Source organism: Geotrypetes seraphini, chromosome 3 (genome assembly GCF_902459505.1).
Source record: "Geotrypetes seraphini chromosome 3, aGeoSer1.1, whole genome shotgun sequence".
NCBI classification, from domain to species: domain Eukaryota; kingdom Metazoa; phylum Chordata; class Amphibia; order Gymnophiona; family Dermophiidae; genus Geotrypetes; species Geotrypetes seraphini.
In genome coordinates, this window is record NC_047086.1 from 68533284 (window position 1) to 68548492 (window position 15209).

General features: G+C 40.3%; 1 protein-coding gene across 1 annotated transcript in view; it reads right to left on the minus strand.

Moving 5' to 3' along the window:
- The window catches only part of LOC117357656 (elongin-A-like), a 108866-nt gene extending 94057 nt beyond the window's left edge, over positions 1 to 14809 (minus strand). Inside the window, 1 exon segment of the mRNA XM_033938539.1 lies at positions 14558 to 14809. Within this exon segment, the coding sequence (XP_033794430.1) occupies positions 14558 to 14635 (78 nt within the window). The 5' untranslated portion in view covers positions 14636 to 14809.
- Between the last annotated feature and the right edge of the window lie 400 nt (positions 14810 to 15209).

Below are 15209 nucleotides of genomic sequence, written 5' to 3' on the forward strand. Positions count from 1 at the left end.
GATTGCTAAAAGCGATCACTTTTTTTTGTGCATCAGGAAGCCATGTTAGAGCATCAATCACTCTACTAGCCTACATGGCATTACAATATTAAATTAACTTATTTGCAAGGTCAGATTGGAGAATGAATGATCATACAGAAAACCATGTGGTGAGCCATTTTCTACATCGGCTCGGCAAATGTGATTGTCGCTAAAGCTGTCAAAACAGGTTTAGTGACAATCGCTGGTTTTAGTGCATCTGGGCCCATGACATTACGTTGAACATTGCTTGATGAGTGAGGTGAGGTAGAGTTTACGTCCTCTAACTCTGAGTTTGTCATACGCATTTTTACGATGTGTTGGATCTGTATTGTCATGTCTAGGTTTGGGTTCAGCTCCCAGGTTTCTCACTCGCTCCATAGATGATTTTATGGTCTTTCCATTCAGATTTAGTTGGTATCTTGGGCTATTTCCTCCCATTTGTTAATTAGAAGTTAATTATAAGGCCTTTGCTGATCCAGACTATACTTAAAATTGAGCTACTGAGAAAAGGTACAAGCTAAATCTTAAACCCAGGATCAGATATGCAAGGGCGAAATCTAGCCAGGTGTTCAGTTAGTTGGATTTTAGTGAAAAAAAAAATCCCCCAAAAAACCAACCCTCCTTTGCCTTTCTCCAAGGCTTGACAAAAAACCATTTGTTACAACATGTTCTTGAAATTGTTTCCGATAGATACAATGCCAGATAATTTTCAAAACTCTACATTTGACATCATACAGGTATGTGCTTCCTCCAGGGATAAAAATTCATTTATTGCCCAACAGATTTAGGAAACAAGACTCCAGCAGGATTTGAGAGAATATAAAAAACAGGTGTGGCAACCTGTGCAATGAGAGGGAAGAAAGTTTTGCAATCACCAACTTGAACACAGGCTTCAGGTTTAAATTCAAGTCAGTGACAGCGGAGTGATGGTAAACAAGAATTTGCACAAAAGAATGGCAAGTAGTGGAGTGCCTCCGTGATCAGACCTGGGGCCAATTTTGTTTAATATCTTTGTGAGCAATATTGCTGAGGGATTAGAAGGAAGTGATCCAAAGGCTGTTAACAAGACACCTTGGAAGAAGTGGAAAGCATGAGCATGATCTACAATATTTAGAAGCTTGGGCTAATGCTTGCCTGTTAAATATTAATGTGAATAAATTTAAGATGATGCATTTGGGGTGCAGAAATCCAAAAGGAGCTGGATACAATAGGAGGAAAAAGGCCAATATGTTCACATCAGAAAAGAGACCTTAGGGTAGCAGAGTCACATTGTTTTGCCACCTTGAAATTAGGCAAGGCAAAAGCCAAACGGGCAGAAAGATGTATAGCTGCATTGAGAGGGGCACAACCAGCAGGGGAGGATAAGACCAGTGGTCCATCATGCCCAGCAGTCTGCTCACGCGGCGGTCCCTAGGTCAAAGACCAGTGCCCTAACTGAGACTAGCCCTATCTGCGTACGTTCCAGTTTAGCAGGAAATTGTCTAACTTTGTCTTGAATCCCTGGAGGGTGTTTTCCCCTATAACAGCCTCAGGAAAAGCATTCCAGCTTTCCACCACTCTCTGGGTGAAGAAGAATTTCCTTACGTTTGTATGGAATCTATCCCCTTTTAGCTTCAGAGAGTGTCCTCTCATTCTCTCTACCTTTGAGAGAGAGTGAACAACCTTGCCTTTATCTACCATGTCTATTCCCTTCATTCTTGAATGTTTTGATCATGTCCCCTCTCAGTCACCTCTTTTCAAGGGAGAAGAGGCCCAGTTTCTCTAATCTCTCACTGTACGGCAACTCCTCTAGCCCCTTAACCATTTTAGATGCTGTTCTCTAGACCCTGGATGCAATAATGCAACTATAGAAGTCGCTGGTGAGACCATACTTGAAATACTATGATAAATTTTGGAGGCCACATCTTGCCAAGAATACAAGACAAATAAAAGTAATTCAGAAGTAAGTGAGCAAATGTTAAGGAGATCATCTATCACACTTGAGGGGGAGGGAAGGGCTGATTGGCCCATTTTCTCAGGCCCACACCAAGTTACCTTCTGTAGTGTAAAGCTGATGGCAAGAGTGCTGATAACAAGGGTTTTGCCTGTTGGAACCTATTTTGACCCTGCAGGTCCAGCCTTGCTCTAGAGCTTAAGGGTACAGGGAGTTGACCACACTCAGTTTTGGTTCCGTTACCGAGACCAGAGATTTAAGCCAGATGCACAGGTTTCTTCTGTGCTCAGAGCCCAAGATATATAATTGGAAGTGGCTAATATGTTCTCTGTGCTTTGCTCTAGCTGCTATAACTTATGGTCCATTACTCTCCTACTACCCTGAACTCCTAAAGCCTTAGCTGTTGAAATGCCAATAGGCAGAAAAGCTTTAATCTTTGACAAAGATGAGTATTTTTCTGCATAGTAATGCGGAGTTTCAAAGTCATATCTATGGTTTATAAATTTAAGGTTGTACTGCCTGATGTGGGGTCTGGAGAGGGGGGGCTGGGGGTAGTAGAGTTCTAAAGGGGTATTGTTACATAAACAGTATTGATGTTAAATTCTTATTAACCACATCATCAAAAAGGAGTCTAAGAGGGAGATCATACGACTCGAATCCCTAACGTACGATTCAATTGGTGGTACATATGGCGATAGACAAAAAACAGATAAAGGTTTGAGAGGAGATCTATTAGCTGATAGTATAGGTCTTCCAAGTGGCTTGGTAACAGACTTATGTATCTTCAATAACATGTAGATCATTGGAGTTACTGGATATTGTTTGACAAGGATCTCACTGTATGGAATTCTTCCTTGGAGAAATTGAAATATCTTGGTTTCTTTTTATCTTCAAGGTGTACAATGTCATTTAGAACACATGTGGAAAAAGCTTCAAATGAGATATTTGGTCTGGGCAGAACCCACCCGACAAGATTTTTAACTATGGACCTATCCACGTAGTTGGTAGATGTGTTTGTAAAACAAAATGTATAATTTGTAATTTGCGAGTGAATTGAAATAAACCAACTTTAGTGTGGCGCAATGGTTAAAGCTATAGCTGCAGCACCCTTAGGTTGTGGGTTCAAACCCATGCTACTCCTTGTGACCCTGGGCAAGTCACTTAATCCCCTCATTGCCCCAGGTACATTAGAAAGATTGTGAGCCCACCGGGACAGACAGGGAAAAATGCTCGAGTATCTCAAATTCATTTAAACCGTTCTGAGCTCCCCTGGGAGAATGGTATAGAAAATTGAATAAATAAATAAATAGCATTGTAGTTGCAAGATGGCACAAAGCTCAAGCCTTTTTTAAGAACCTCTATTTTAATTTCTGTTAAAGTGACAGACAAATAGAAAATGGGAATGTCTAATTCTGAGTTTGTTGGCTGTAATTGTATGTTGCTACCTGATTGCAATAAAACGTCTGTCCCTGTTAGTATGGTCTGCCCCTCCCACTGCCCCTGTGGGGGGGGGGGGGCGAGGAGAATGGTTCCAAGGTTTCTGTGCCGATTGATGTCCGCTCTGTAGAGGTTGATGTGGGGGTCTTCTGCTCCAAATCCGGTCTAAAAAAAAAATGGCCCAACGCCTGGTCCATGTTCTTGCCTGAAATTATCAACAGGGCTACTAAATGGGGAGGTATATGAATCATTACTATTGCAAGGCAAGGTCTTCGCTCTGCTTTTTTGAGGGAATGTGGATAAACATACCTTACTGAAATATAAGACACACAAAGAATGCCCCGTCTCCACGGTAAATACCAGGGCAGCACATTACTGGATAGCATGATCACTTTTGAAGCAGAAATCTGGTAGGAGGGAGGGGGGGAAGAGTTCCAGAGACATGTATACATATGCGTGAAGAAAACCAAAATATAACCAGCAGTATCAGCATCTGTTTTCTACATATAAAGCCTTGCAAAAAATTTATGGGCAGGAAAATTTAGGTACAGAACAGGCGCTGATCTGCGCTTTCACTTTTGGTTTTGTTCGAACCTGCATACGTGTCTTATATCCCCCTCCCCCATCTGCCTTTGAAACTTGCAAGCACTTTCTTCTGGTTACAAAAGACAATAGAACTGGCAGTTACATCTCAAGCTAGCATGAAATCCTCTCTGCTAATCTTTCTATGCAGCCTCAAAAGCTGCCAATAAACTTCCTTGTATTCTGCACGCAATAAAAGCCACGATTTCCTTCTCTGTATTCCTGTAGAATACTTAAAATGTTTATTAAAATTTGATATATTGCTGACGCTTACAATAGATCACAGTAGTCTACAATAAAAACACATACATATAAAGCAAACCAGAACTTCAAAATAGAACATACCTCACCCAACGAAGACTACAATCATACATCAAGCATGAACCAGCTGACGTTCAGGCTAGTATCAGAAAAGAGCGAGGAACAAGAGACATTATTGCCAATGCTAGATGGATACTGGAGAAGAGCAAAGAATACCAAAAGCCCCTATATTTTTGCTTCATCAACTACAGCAAAGCTTTAGACTGTGTGGACCATTATATACTATTGGAGAACTCTAGCACAAATGGGGAATACCCAAATACAACTCAAGATGATAAAGAGCCTACACAAATCAAGAGGCTGCAGTGAGAACTGAATATGGAAACACTGATTAGTTTCCAACAAAACACGGTGCCAAGTGAGAATGCATCTTGTCACCTTACCTGTTCAACATTTGCAGCAAAGCCATCTTCAGAAAAGCAAATTTGGAAGAAGAGAGAGTGTTGGTTTTAAAGTTGGTGGCTAAAATATAAAACAACCTGCACTATGCAGATGATACAGTCGGTGCTCATCACCAGGAACAACTGAGAAAAGTCAAAGCCAAAAGATATAACATGGGATTAGAACTAAACATAAAGAAAAGATCATGAACAGGGAAAATGATGAAGATTTTGAGCCTGAAGGTGATAATGATTTTAATCTCCTGGGCTTCTTCATACACAGGAAAGGGAAGAAATACTCTGCAAAATAGCACTGGGTCGCTCTTCAATGAAAGCTCTTAATAAAGTATTCAAAAGCACAGAAATAACACTCCAAACGATGGTCAGACTTGGCCATGCACTCATTTTCTCAGTGGTCAATTACATATGCAAGAGCTGAACACTAGAGATACAAGACAGAAAGAAGATTGACTCATTTGAGCTTTGATGCTGGAGAAGGATTGTGTGTGTGCCGTGGACCACCAGAAGAACTACGAAATCGATTCTAGAAGAGATCAAACTTGCTATGTCACTTGAAGCCCAAATGTTGAAGTTATGACCGTCTTATTTTGGTCACACTGTCTGAAGAAAAAGATCATTGGAGAAGGATATTATGTTTGGGAAGATCGAAGGAACTAGGTGAAGAGGGCAACCTGCAATCAGATGGCTGGACATGTTCAAAACCATGGGGATGACCTTACCGGACAAGCACATAACTGATCTCTTTTTAGATCTATAATTCATCAAATCGCTAAGACTAACATGAGTCAATGGCACCTAACCTCATCAAGAATCATTCAAAAACATGTTGTGTCACTATTATTAGTAGTTATATGCTGTATACTGCCTATCGATGGGAGGATGCCTAAGCGGTTTACATTCATGTACTGAAGCATTTTTCCCTAACTATCCTGGAGGGCTCACAAAATCTACAATATCTATCTAATGTGTCTAGGACAATAGTGAATTGAGTGACTTGCCCAGGGTCATAAGGATCAGCATGGGGATTGAACCCCCAACAACATCAGGGTGATGAGGCTGTAAATCTTCATACCAATCAATATGTATGATCGATCGCTCTGCGAGTTTCCTTCTCCAAAAGCTAGTTTTAAAAAGTGAGTTTTTAATATAGTGTTTTGGCTTTGAAGTTAGGTTCCAGACAAATTTGCCTAACTACCATACATGTATTCTGCATGAGTTAATACCTGCACTCAGTCCGTCTCTGCATTGCTTAGCACATAAAGCTTACATACAACTTGTAGCAACCACAGAGTAGCTTTCTACATTGGCCCCACATGGCCAACTTTTCAGATGCTTAAGTCAGAAAAATTGAAACACACAGCAGTGACACCTATGCCATGAAAACACCAATGCAGACTAAGAGTTCGTGATCTCACAGAATCACTAATTAGTTAGAACACACCTAAGAACAGAAGCCCTAACCATAATTATGACAGAGGGAAAAAAAAAAAAAAAAAGTGTATACAATTAAAAGCCATAAATCTACGACTACCCATAATGTTCATGTCCATATACTTCCTAATTCTATTGCATGAGCACCTCAATTTATGTGCTATTTGCATACTCTGATTATAGAATACTAGCACGCACATACATAGATGTTACAGATTCATATGAGCGACATTGGGTCTGATGGGATCTGATAAACATTTCTGGGGACCTTTTTTGATTCTTTTTTATATTACTACTTGTGTGTATCGTATTTGTTTGAAGTTTTGATTATAGTGACAGCAGATAAAGATCTGAACAGTCTATCCAGTCTGCCTAATATAGTCACATGCATTATACTGTCATGGATAAATTGTCTCTCTCTTTAATATTTCTGGGTCAGACTAAAACATAGAAATATGATGGCAGATACGAGAGGCCAAATGGCCCATCCAGTCTGCCCATCCGCAGCATCCACTATCTCCTCTTCTCCCCTATCCCACGCTTTCTTGAATTCATACACAGTCTTTGTCTCCACCATCTCTACCGGAGACTAATCCGTGCATCTACTACCCTTTCAGTTTAAAAAAAAGTGTTTATTTAGATTATTCCTGAGCCTAATCACCTCTCCTATGTTGTCTCATTCTGGAGCTTCCTTTCAAAATGAAAGGCTCGCCTCAGGCATATTTATGCCATGTATTTAACAGACCTATCCCACTTAATACTTACAATAAATACATACAATAAAAACAATAAGACACACAAAATTACTTATCCTATTTATCTGCCCCATATTGAATAATACTTCACAGCTCTATTTTAAAAAAAGCTTCCACAAATAGAATATTTTAAACAACAACTTTTAAAGCATTGAATGTTCTCCACTATACTTAACTAACTAACCAGGTTGTTTCATAAGATTACCCCAGCTAATGAAGTGACCTTTACTGATAAACATATTTTACGCATTGCAGACCATGCAATGATGAGATGCATTCAGTGGCATAGTAAGGGTGGGACAGACCGCCCTGGGTGCCAAATTGGTGGAGGCACTGGCACCCCTCCTCCTCTCTATCCCCCCAACCCGCCACGTGCGCACTTCCCCTTCCCTTCCCATGCATGGCATCCGGAAGTGACTTCAGCAGGAGAGCCGACGGGGTCATGAGGAACACATTGACTGCCGCGAACTACAATTTCAACTAGAGGTATGGGGGAAGGGAAGGAGCGGGAGGGTGGTGGAGGGGTGCCTCACCCTCACTTTGCCACTGAATGCATTGCCCTTTCAGATCTTAAATGTTCAAACCTACCACCTCCTTAAATAAGTCATGCAGCTGCATTTTGTATCTCCTGTAGTGCTCTACATCTGGAGGATACCATCCCCAGGTAAAGAGCATTGCAATAATCTTACTTCTGTAACATACTCTAAACAATAAAAAAAATCCTATTTTGATAATATTGGTTTCCGATTTACCGTGATCAAGAAGATGATCTCAAATTTCACCAAGTTAAAAAGAGAATCCCTAAGGAGGAAGAGGAGGAGAAATTATCTGCCTAGAAGTGGCAACCAAGGACAAAGAACTGTGCCTTTTACAAAGACACCGAAAGTAATGGCAGATTAAGATCATACAGCCTATCCTAAAGTGCTACTTTGTATCCCTTCCCCCCTCCCCCCTCCCACACACACACACTTGGCAGATTTCCCATTGGTGGGGGTAGGGCAAAGCATAGTTTTGGCATAGGTCTGTGCTTGTAGGGCCCATGTAGTGCCAATGCTTGCTTAGTCTTCAGGCCAGTCTGGGAGGATGTCAGGGTGGTGGGGTGGGTGGGGGGGGACAACAGGAGCAGTAAGATGGCTCAGTGTGCCACAGCCAATGAAGTTCGTGCATTATCCACTCCTGGCGGAATTCATGCAGAATCCTGCATGCTGTGCGGAATACAGTGCAAATAACACAGGCAATCGAGGAGGAAGTGAACCACTACACAATACATTACTTTCTCCTCCTCTGCCAGCGTGCCAACTGTTTATGTGCACCACTCTCTCACATGCACAGAATTCCTCCAGGAGTAATCACCACCTCCAAGGTCACCAAGGTCTGCACAAGAAATTATCCCTAACCCCCACCCTCTCCAAATGAAATCACAACTTGACACTTGCCAACAAGCCTCCTCCAGAGTGGCCCCACACACTGGAACATACGCCCAGAAAACTTTCAGCTTAATACCAAGACTTATCACTACTTGATGAAGCTGGCAAAAACTCGCTTCTTTCATTAGACTGGGAGAAGAGCAAACTAATCACATATTAGACACACTGGCTGCTCTTCCTGTATCAGGACCTGCTTATCTACTTCTCCCTAGTTAGTATCGTATCCATGTAGCTTTTCTGAGTCACTAACCCCTATTATTTTATCTAATCCACCCATATGTTCCCCCCCTCCATTTACACCCTTTGTTTTAAAGCGTTTTAACATAGGGGAAAGAGGAAAAGCGACTGGGACTTGTACACCATCATTTTGTAGTTCCACAACCACACAAAGCAGTTTACATTTATACAGGTTCTTATTTTGTACCCGGGACAATGGAGGATCAAGTGACTTGCCCAAGGTCACAAGGAGCAGCCCTGGGATTCAATCCCACATCTCAGTGTGGAGCAGGGGTGTCAAAAGTCCCTCCTCGAGGGCCGCAATCCAGTTGGGTTTTCAGGATTTCTCCAATGAATATGCATGAGATCTATTAACATACAATGAAAGCAGTGCATGCAAATAGATCTCATGCATATTCAGTGGGGAAATCCTGAAAACCTCGAGAAGGCTCTTTGACACCCCTGGTGTAGAGGCAGCAGTTCTACCACTAAGCCACTCCTTACCTTACATACAGTATATTGTGTTGACATTTAACTAGCATACCATGTGCATAGTTTGAGCTTTTAATTTTTTTTAAATCTAAATTTCCTATATACTGCCTACAAGGAACGAAAGCTATAAAAAAACAAACAAACCAAAAACCAACAATCTACTTCTCTAACTCTGAAGGGCTCACAATCTGAGTTTGTACTCGAAGCGAAAGAGAGTTATTCTAATTGCCCTAGATAACATGGAGCTTCAGTATGATTTTAAACAGACTCCCCTAATTCTCAGTCTCCTGCTCTAGCCATTATTTAATGTTATAATTGTTTAATATCTATGTCTGGCTTATTCTTGCAGTACACCACATCACGTGAATATCTTCAAAAAGGCAGTAAAGAAACCGTTCAGAGAAGTGTTCAAGTTCACGTTTATTTGATTAATCGCCTATATAAGAAATTCTAAGTGATGTACAGTTAAAACAAATTAAGGGAAGACTAACTGTCTAATTATTAAAAAGTTAAAAAGCGTAAAACAAAATTGTTAACAGCTTATATAAAAAGAAACAAGTTTAAATAAAAACATATATCTCATTAAAAATAAATGAAACAATAATAACCTGCAATTTAAGGAAAACACTGTACTTTTAGTTTTATGACAAACATGACTGAGAGGGAAGGAGGGAAAAGTTACAAATTTTGCTCAAATAGAAATGAAAAACATGTAATGGAAAAAACAAAAGGATGGGGGTAAGAAGGAAGAAAAATCAAGAGACTAACTAATGCGTCGTTGAATAAAAAAGTCTTTAATTGTTTTTTTAAAAGAGATAAGATCTTTGTCCTTTCTAAAGTGCTGTATCTATTACCTCTAGAAATCGCCAGAAGAATGCTCTTTGGTATAATGCAGGGTTCTCAAAGTCCCCCCTTGAGGGCCGCAATCCAGTCGGGTTTTCAGGATTTCCCCAATGAATATGCATGAGATCTATGGGCATGCACTGCTTTCAACGCATAGTCACTGGGGAACTCCTGAAAACCCGACTGGATTGCGGCCCTCAAGGAGGGACTTTGAGATCCCTGGTATAATGCAAGCTTTGAGTACTAGAAGTACATCCGACATGATGATCACATTCATTATACCTTGGGTTTAGGAGCAAGGTTCATTCCTCTCATGGTATGTGCAAAGAAAATCATTAGAAACAATCCTGAAAGTCATATGAGCAGGTTTGACTTGGTTCCAGTATGAATAAAAAGAGCTACACAGCATACTTCAAAGACATTTCATGAGCTCAACATCATGCAACAGCCGCATACAAGTTCCATCTACTGCAGAAACTGGTTGCTAGAAGACAGACCTACAGTACATGAGGGGGGGGGGGGAGGGCGAAGAGTCATATCCTGAATTAGAAGCTACTGTTACTATCTGTGCTGGCACTAAAAACAGTTAACACACAATTGGGGGACCTTGGCAGTTACACTAAGTGAGCCATGTTTGAGCCAAATAATTATGCTATCACATCCCACTCTATAGATAGAGACAAGGGGGAAAATCATAAGAACATAAGAATTGTCATAGTGGGACAGACTGAAGGACCATCAAGCCCAGTATCTTGTTTCCACCAGTGGCCAACCCAGGTCCCAGGTACCTAGCTAGATCCCAAGTAGTAAAATAGATTTTATGCTGCTTACCCTAGGAATAAGCAGTTGATTTCACCAAGCCATCTCAATAATGGCTTATGAGCTTTTTTTTTTAGGAAATTATACAAACCTTTTTTTAAACCCCGCTAAGCTAACCGATTTCACGCATTATGAACATAAGAATAACCTTACTGAGTCAGACCAATGGGCCATCAAGCCCAATAGCCCTTTCTCATGGTGGCCAATCCAGGTAACAAGTACCTGGCCAAAATCCAAGGAAAAGCAATATTCCATGCTACCGATTCAGGGCAAGCAGTGGCTTCCCCCATGTCTCTCTCTCTCAATAACAGACTATGGACTTTTTCTCCAGGAAATTGTCCAAACCTTTCTTAAAACCAACTATGTTATTCGCTCTTACCACAACCTCTGGCAACACATTCCAGAGCTTAACTATTCTCCAAGTGAAAATTTTTTTTTCTCCTATTAGTTTTAAAAGTATTTCCCTGCAGTTTTATCGAGTGTTCCCTAGTCTTTGTCATTTTTGATGGAGTGAATAATCGATTCACTTGTACCAGTTTTTCTCCACTCAGGAATTTGCAGACCTCAATCATCTCTCCTCTCAGCCATCTCTTTTCCAAGCTGAAGAGCCCTAACCTTTTTAATCTCCTCATACGGAGGGGAGTTCCATCCCCTTTATCATCTTGGTCACTCTTTTTTGAACCTTTTCTAGCACCGCTATATCTTTCATGAGATAAGGAGACCAGAATTGAATGCAATATTCCAGATGAGGTGGCACCATGGAGCCATACAGGGGCAACAAATCCCAGAGTTTAATTGCACATTATGTGAATAAATATTTCCTCTGGTTTGTTTTTAAATCTACTATTTAATAGCTTCATCACATGTCTCCTAGTCCTAGTATTTTTGGAAAGAACGAACATGCGAATTACATCTACCCTTTCCATGCTACTTGTTATTTTATACACCTCTATCATATCGCCCTTGAGCTTTCTCTTCTCCAAGCTGAATAGCCCTAGCTACTTTAGCCTTTCCTCATAGGGAAGTCATCCCATCCCTTTTATCACCCTTCTCAGTACCTTTTCTAATTCTGCTATATCTTTTTGAGATACGGCAACCGTCTACGAAGTTTTTAATCTCTTTGTGCCTAAAGTGGCATTGTAAGCATACGAGTTCATACTGTGTGGTGTAAACCAACGATGCTACTGTATACTCAGAGCTACCGAAATATCCAGTTCCAGAAGGGACACTTTTTTGGCTAGCCTTGGTTTTAGTCCTTGATTCTACACCTTGAAATCTGCATTGGAGGTCCTACAGTGCATCAGGATGGGGTTGTCAAGCCTAAAATCTCCCTCTTGGAATTAGATCATGTGAAAGCTCTGGTGTACCAATTATATCTTTCTTTGCAGACATCTGTTCAAAACTATCCATAGAGCCATTTACTACAATAAAACCACATACCACACAGGAAAGCTAGGGACCTCCCTCCACTTCAAAATCACTGAGCTCTGGAACAACCTTACCTCCCCTCTTCGGAACTTGAGCTCTCTCCAAGTTTTCCGCAAACATCTGAAAACCTGGCTTTTCTCAAAAAATGTAAGTCTCCATCCAACTTAGGAATCAAGGAAACTTATATCTTGGCATCCCAAGTCCTGTAAATTTTCTTCACACTTCTACCTCTAACCCTCTGTTGTAGTTCCTTCCTATTTCTCCTACTGTAAACCGCGTCGAGCTCTACGAATGTGGAGATGATGCGGTATACAAACCTAAGGATTAGATTATATTAGATACCGATAAATTGTTCAAATCCATAGGAGGAGTGAGCAACCATGATCCTCAAGGACCACAACTCAGTTGAGGGTTTCAAGATTACCATGCTGAATATGCACGAGATCAATTTGCATACAATGATATACATCAGCAGTCTCAAACCATTTGCAGGGCCACATTTTGTATTTGTAGGTACTTACCTCATGCAAAGTTGTCATTTCTTTAATAAGACATTAACTATTTTTTTCTGTGGCCCTCCAAGTACCTTCAAATCCAAAATGTGGATTATCTGAAATTATCAGAAGCAATTAAGAAAATATTTATAACTATAGTAGATATCTTGAAAACCTGACTGGCAAGAGGGTACTCCAGGACACAGTTGAGAAACACTGCAGTAGAGGCAGTGTATGCAAATCAACCAAATGCATATTCATTATGAAAACCTGACTGGCGGCAAGGGGGCACTCCAGGACCAATTTGGGAAACACTGCTTTATAGTACACAGGCCAAGGCATTTGCTCAAGTTGCGCCCCCTAATATTAGCCCTGAAAATATTTCTACAGGTCGTATTACAGTATATATGAATGAGTTATATCAAGACAAATTACGGAAGAAATAAAAAAACACTACAGTGTGTGGTTTTTGGTTTTAGGAGGGGGGTTGAAGGGTTAGAGAAAAAACTAAAGAGTTTCAGTTCTAAAAGCAAAACTAAGAAGAGACCCAGTTTTTGGAACAAGACTTTTACAAAAAAAAAAAAAAATCCCTCACATGCCAATGTATTATTGGTATTTGTTATAGTCCTGCTTCTTCTATTTGCAGTCAACCTAAATAAGCTTAGTCCTGGTTTAACTTACAAAATACTACAGAGCAACCAAGTTATCCAACTCCACTTTGGCTAGTACCGGTTATAAACTTATAACCCAAAAGAATCTACTGTTTGTAGTCCCATTGGAATCAATACTGCAGGCCCATAATGCAACATGATGAGGTGTCTGAAATCTTGCTTCTGGAACCAGGTAACTTGGCAGCTTTGTATTCCGGGGAACCAGAATTACAATTACACATACACAACAGGGCAAAAGAGCACTACAATTATTCACAAATTAACAGCAAGTATAGGATTGTCTTAAGGTCAAGCAAAAAATAACTGCTAAATTATAATTTTAAAACATTTAAACAAATACCCAAATCACTGTTTCAGCTTTATGCCTCTAAATAAAGGCTTAAAAAAAATTATAGACCCCAAAACAGTTAAGGAAAAAAAAGCAAGATACATTTGATTTTCAGCTTTTCTTTTGAATTCTTGTAAGGTTTCCTTTTCAATGTAGGGCCACGCGATATACAAGTACAGCTCTCACATGAAGGACAGAGATGAGCAGCATTATGGGGCTGTGTAAGGTCACATCTGGCAGCCCTAGGCAAAGCAGTTAATTGACTGCAGCTGAAACGGAAGGGTTGCAACCAAAGTGCCAGGATCAAAGGCAATTTACCTGAGAGAGAGAGCTTTTAAAAAATAATTAAGTAAGAGGGCTAAAAAAAAAAAACCAAACAAATTAAAACAGGTATAGGCTTTAAGGGCTTCTTTTACAAAGGTGCGTTAGGGCCTTAACGCGTGCTAAATTGCCGCGCACGCTAGACCTTAACGCCAGCATTGAGCTGGCGTTAGTTCTAGAAGCGTAGCATGAGTTTAGCACACGCTAAAATCCTGCGTGCGCTAAAAAACGCTAGCGCACCTTAGTAAAAGGAGCCCTAAGTGATGCCCAAGTGCTATATTTAAAGCCTATACTGACCACATACTCTATACCCTCCCCTACCCCATAGGGAAACACCAGACTATATAGAGGGGGGGTTTAAAAAGCAAAACTGCTGCACTTCCAGGTGGCAGACAAAAAGGACTGAAGAAAACTTTTAATATATATATTTCAAATCTTTAAGTCATCAGTTGTAAATACTGTTCCTATTATAGTAATCAGTTTGTAATAGTTTAGCACATATTACCCAATAAAAATGAGTAAAGAAACATACTTCCATTATCCTTAAAGTAATAATTGAGCATATAATTAAAACAACAGACAAACCATAAGTTCCTTAATTTAAACCAACCAAACATAAACTGATTTTAAAAAATACCTTCTTAGGATCCTGGTTTCCACTGAGTCTTTCTTTCAGCTGTAAAACCCGCTCTAGAACACTCTTACAGTCAGCCATGCTGGTGAAATCCTAACAAGATCTCCAAGAGCTATAATTTCTCTACCAAACCTGCTAAAGCTCAAATAGCAAACAGGTCCTAATCAGCTCCCAGAAGACAAGCAAGCCTAAGCAACTCCTTTTATAGCTATGTACTCCTTTCCCTTGAAGTCTTTGAATAAGGCACAGAATATTTAAGGGGGGGATTGCATATAATAAAAATAAAAATTCTCTGTGTGTTAGTTTTTCCAGTCTTTTCATAATTTGTTGATGCAAAGCTGGCAAGTTATCCACTTCCAAGTGGGGGGAATTTCTTTCAAATCAAAACTACAGGTCCCACAATGCACCAGGATAGGATTGCCTGAAATTTCCTTCTTGTAACTTGGCAGCTGTAATGTCTCATCAGGGTTTTAAAAGTTATACACCAAAATGAGCCATCCTTTGGGATAAAATGAGGAACATTCTAGATCCCTGCTCCAGAAGAGTTCCCCTTCCTGGATGTTGCTGATGTGATAATCTGATCAAGAGTAAGACTTTATGTGGTGTTGGAGGGAATTATCAGAAGAAGGACAAGATGAGGTTTGTCTCTCTCTAG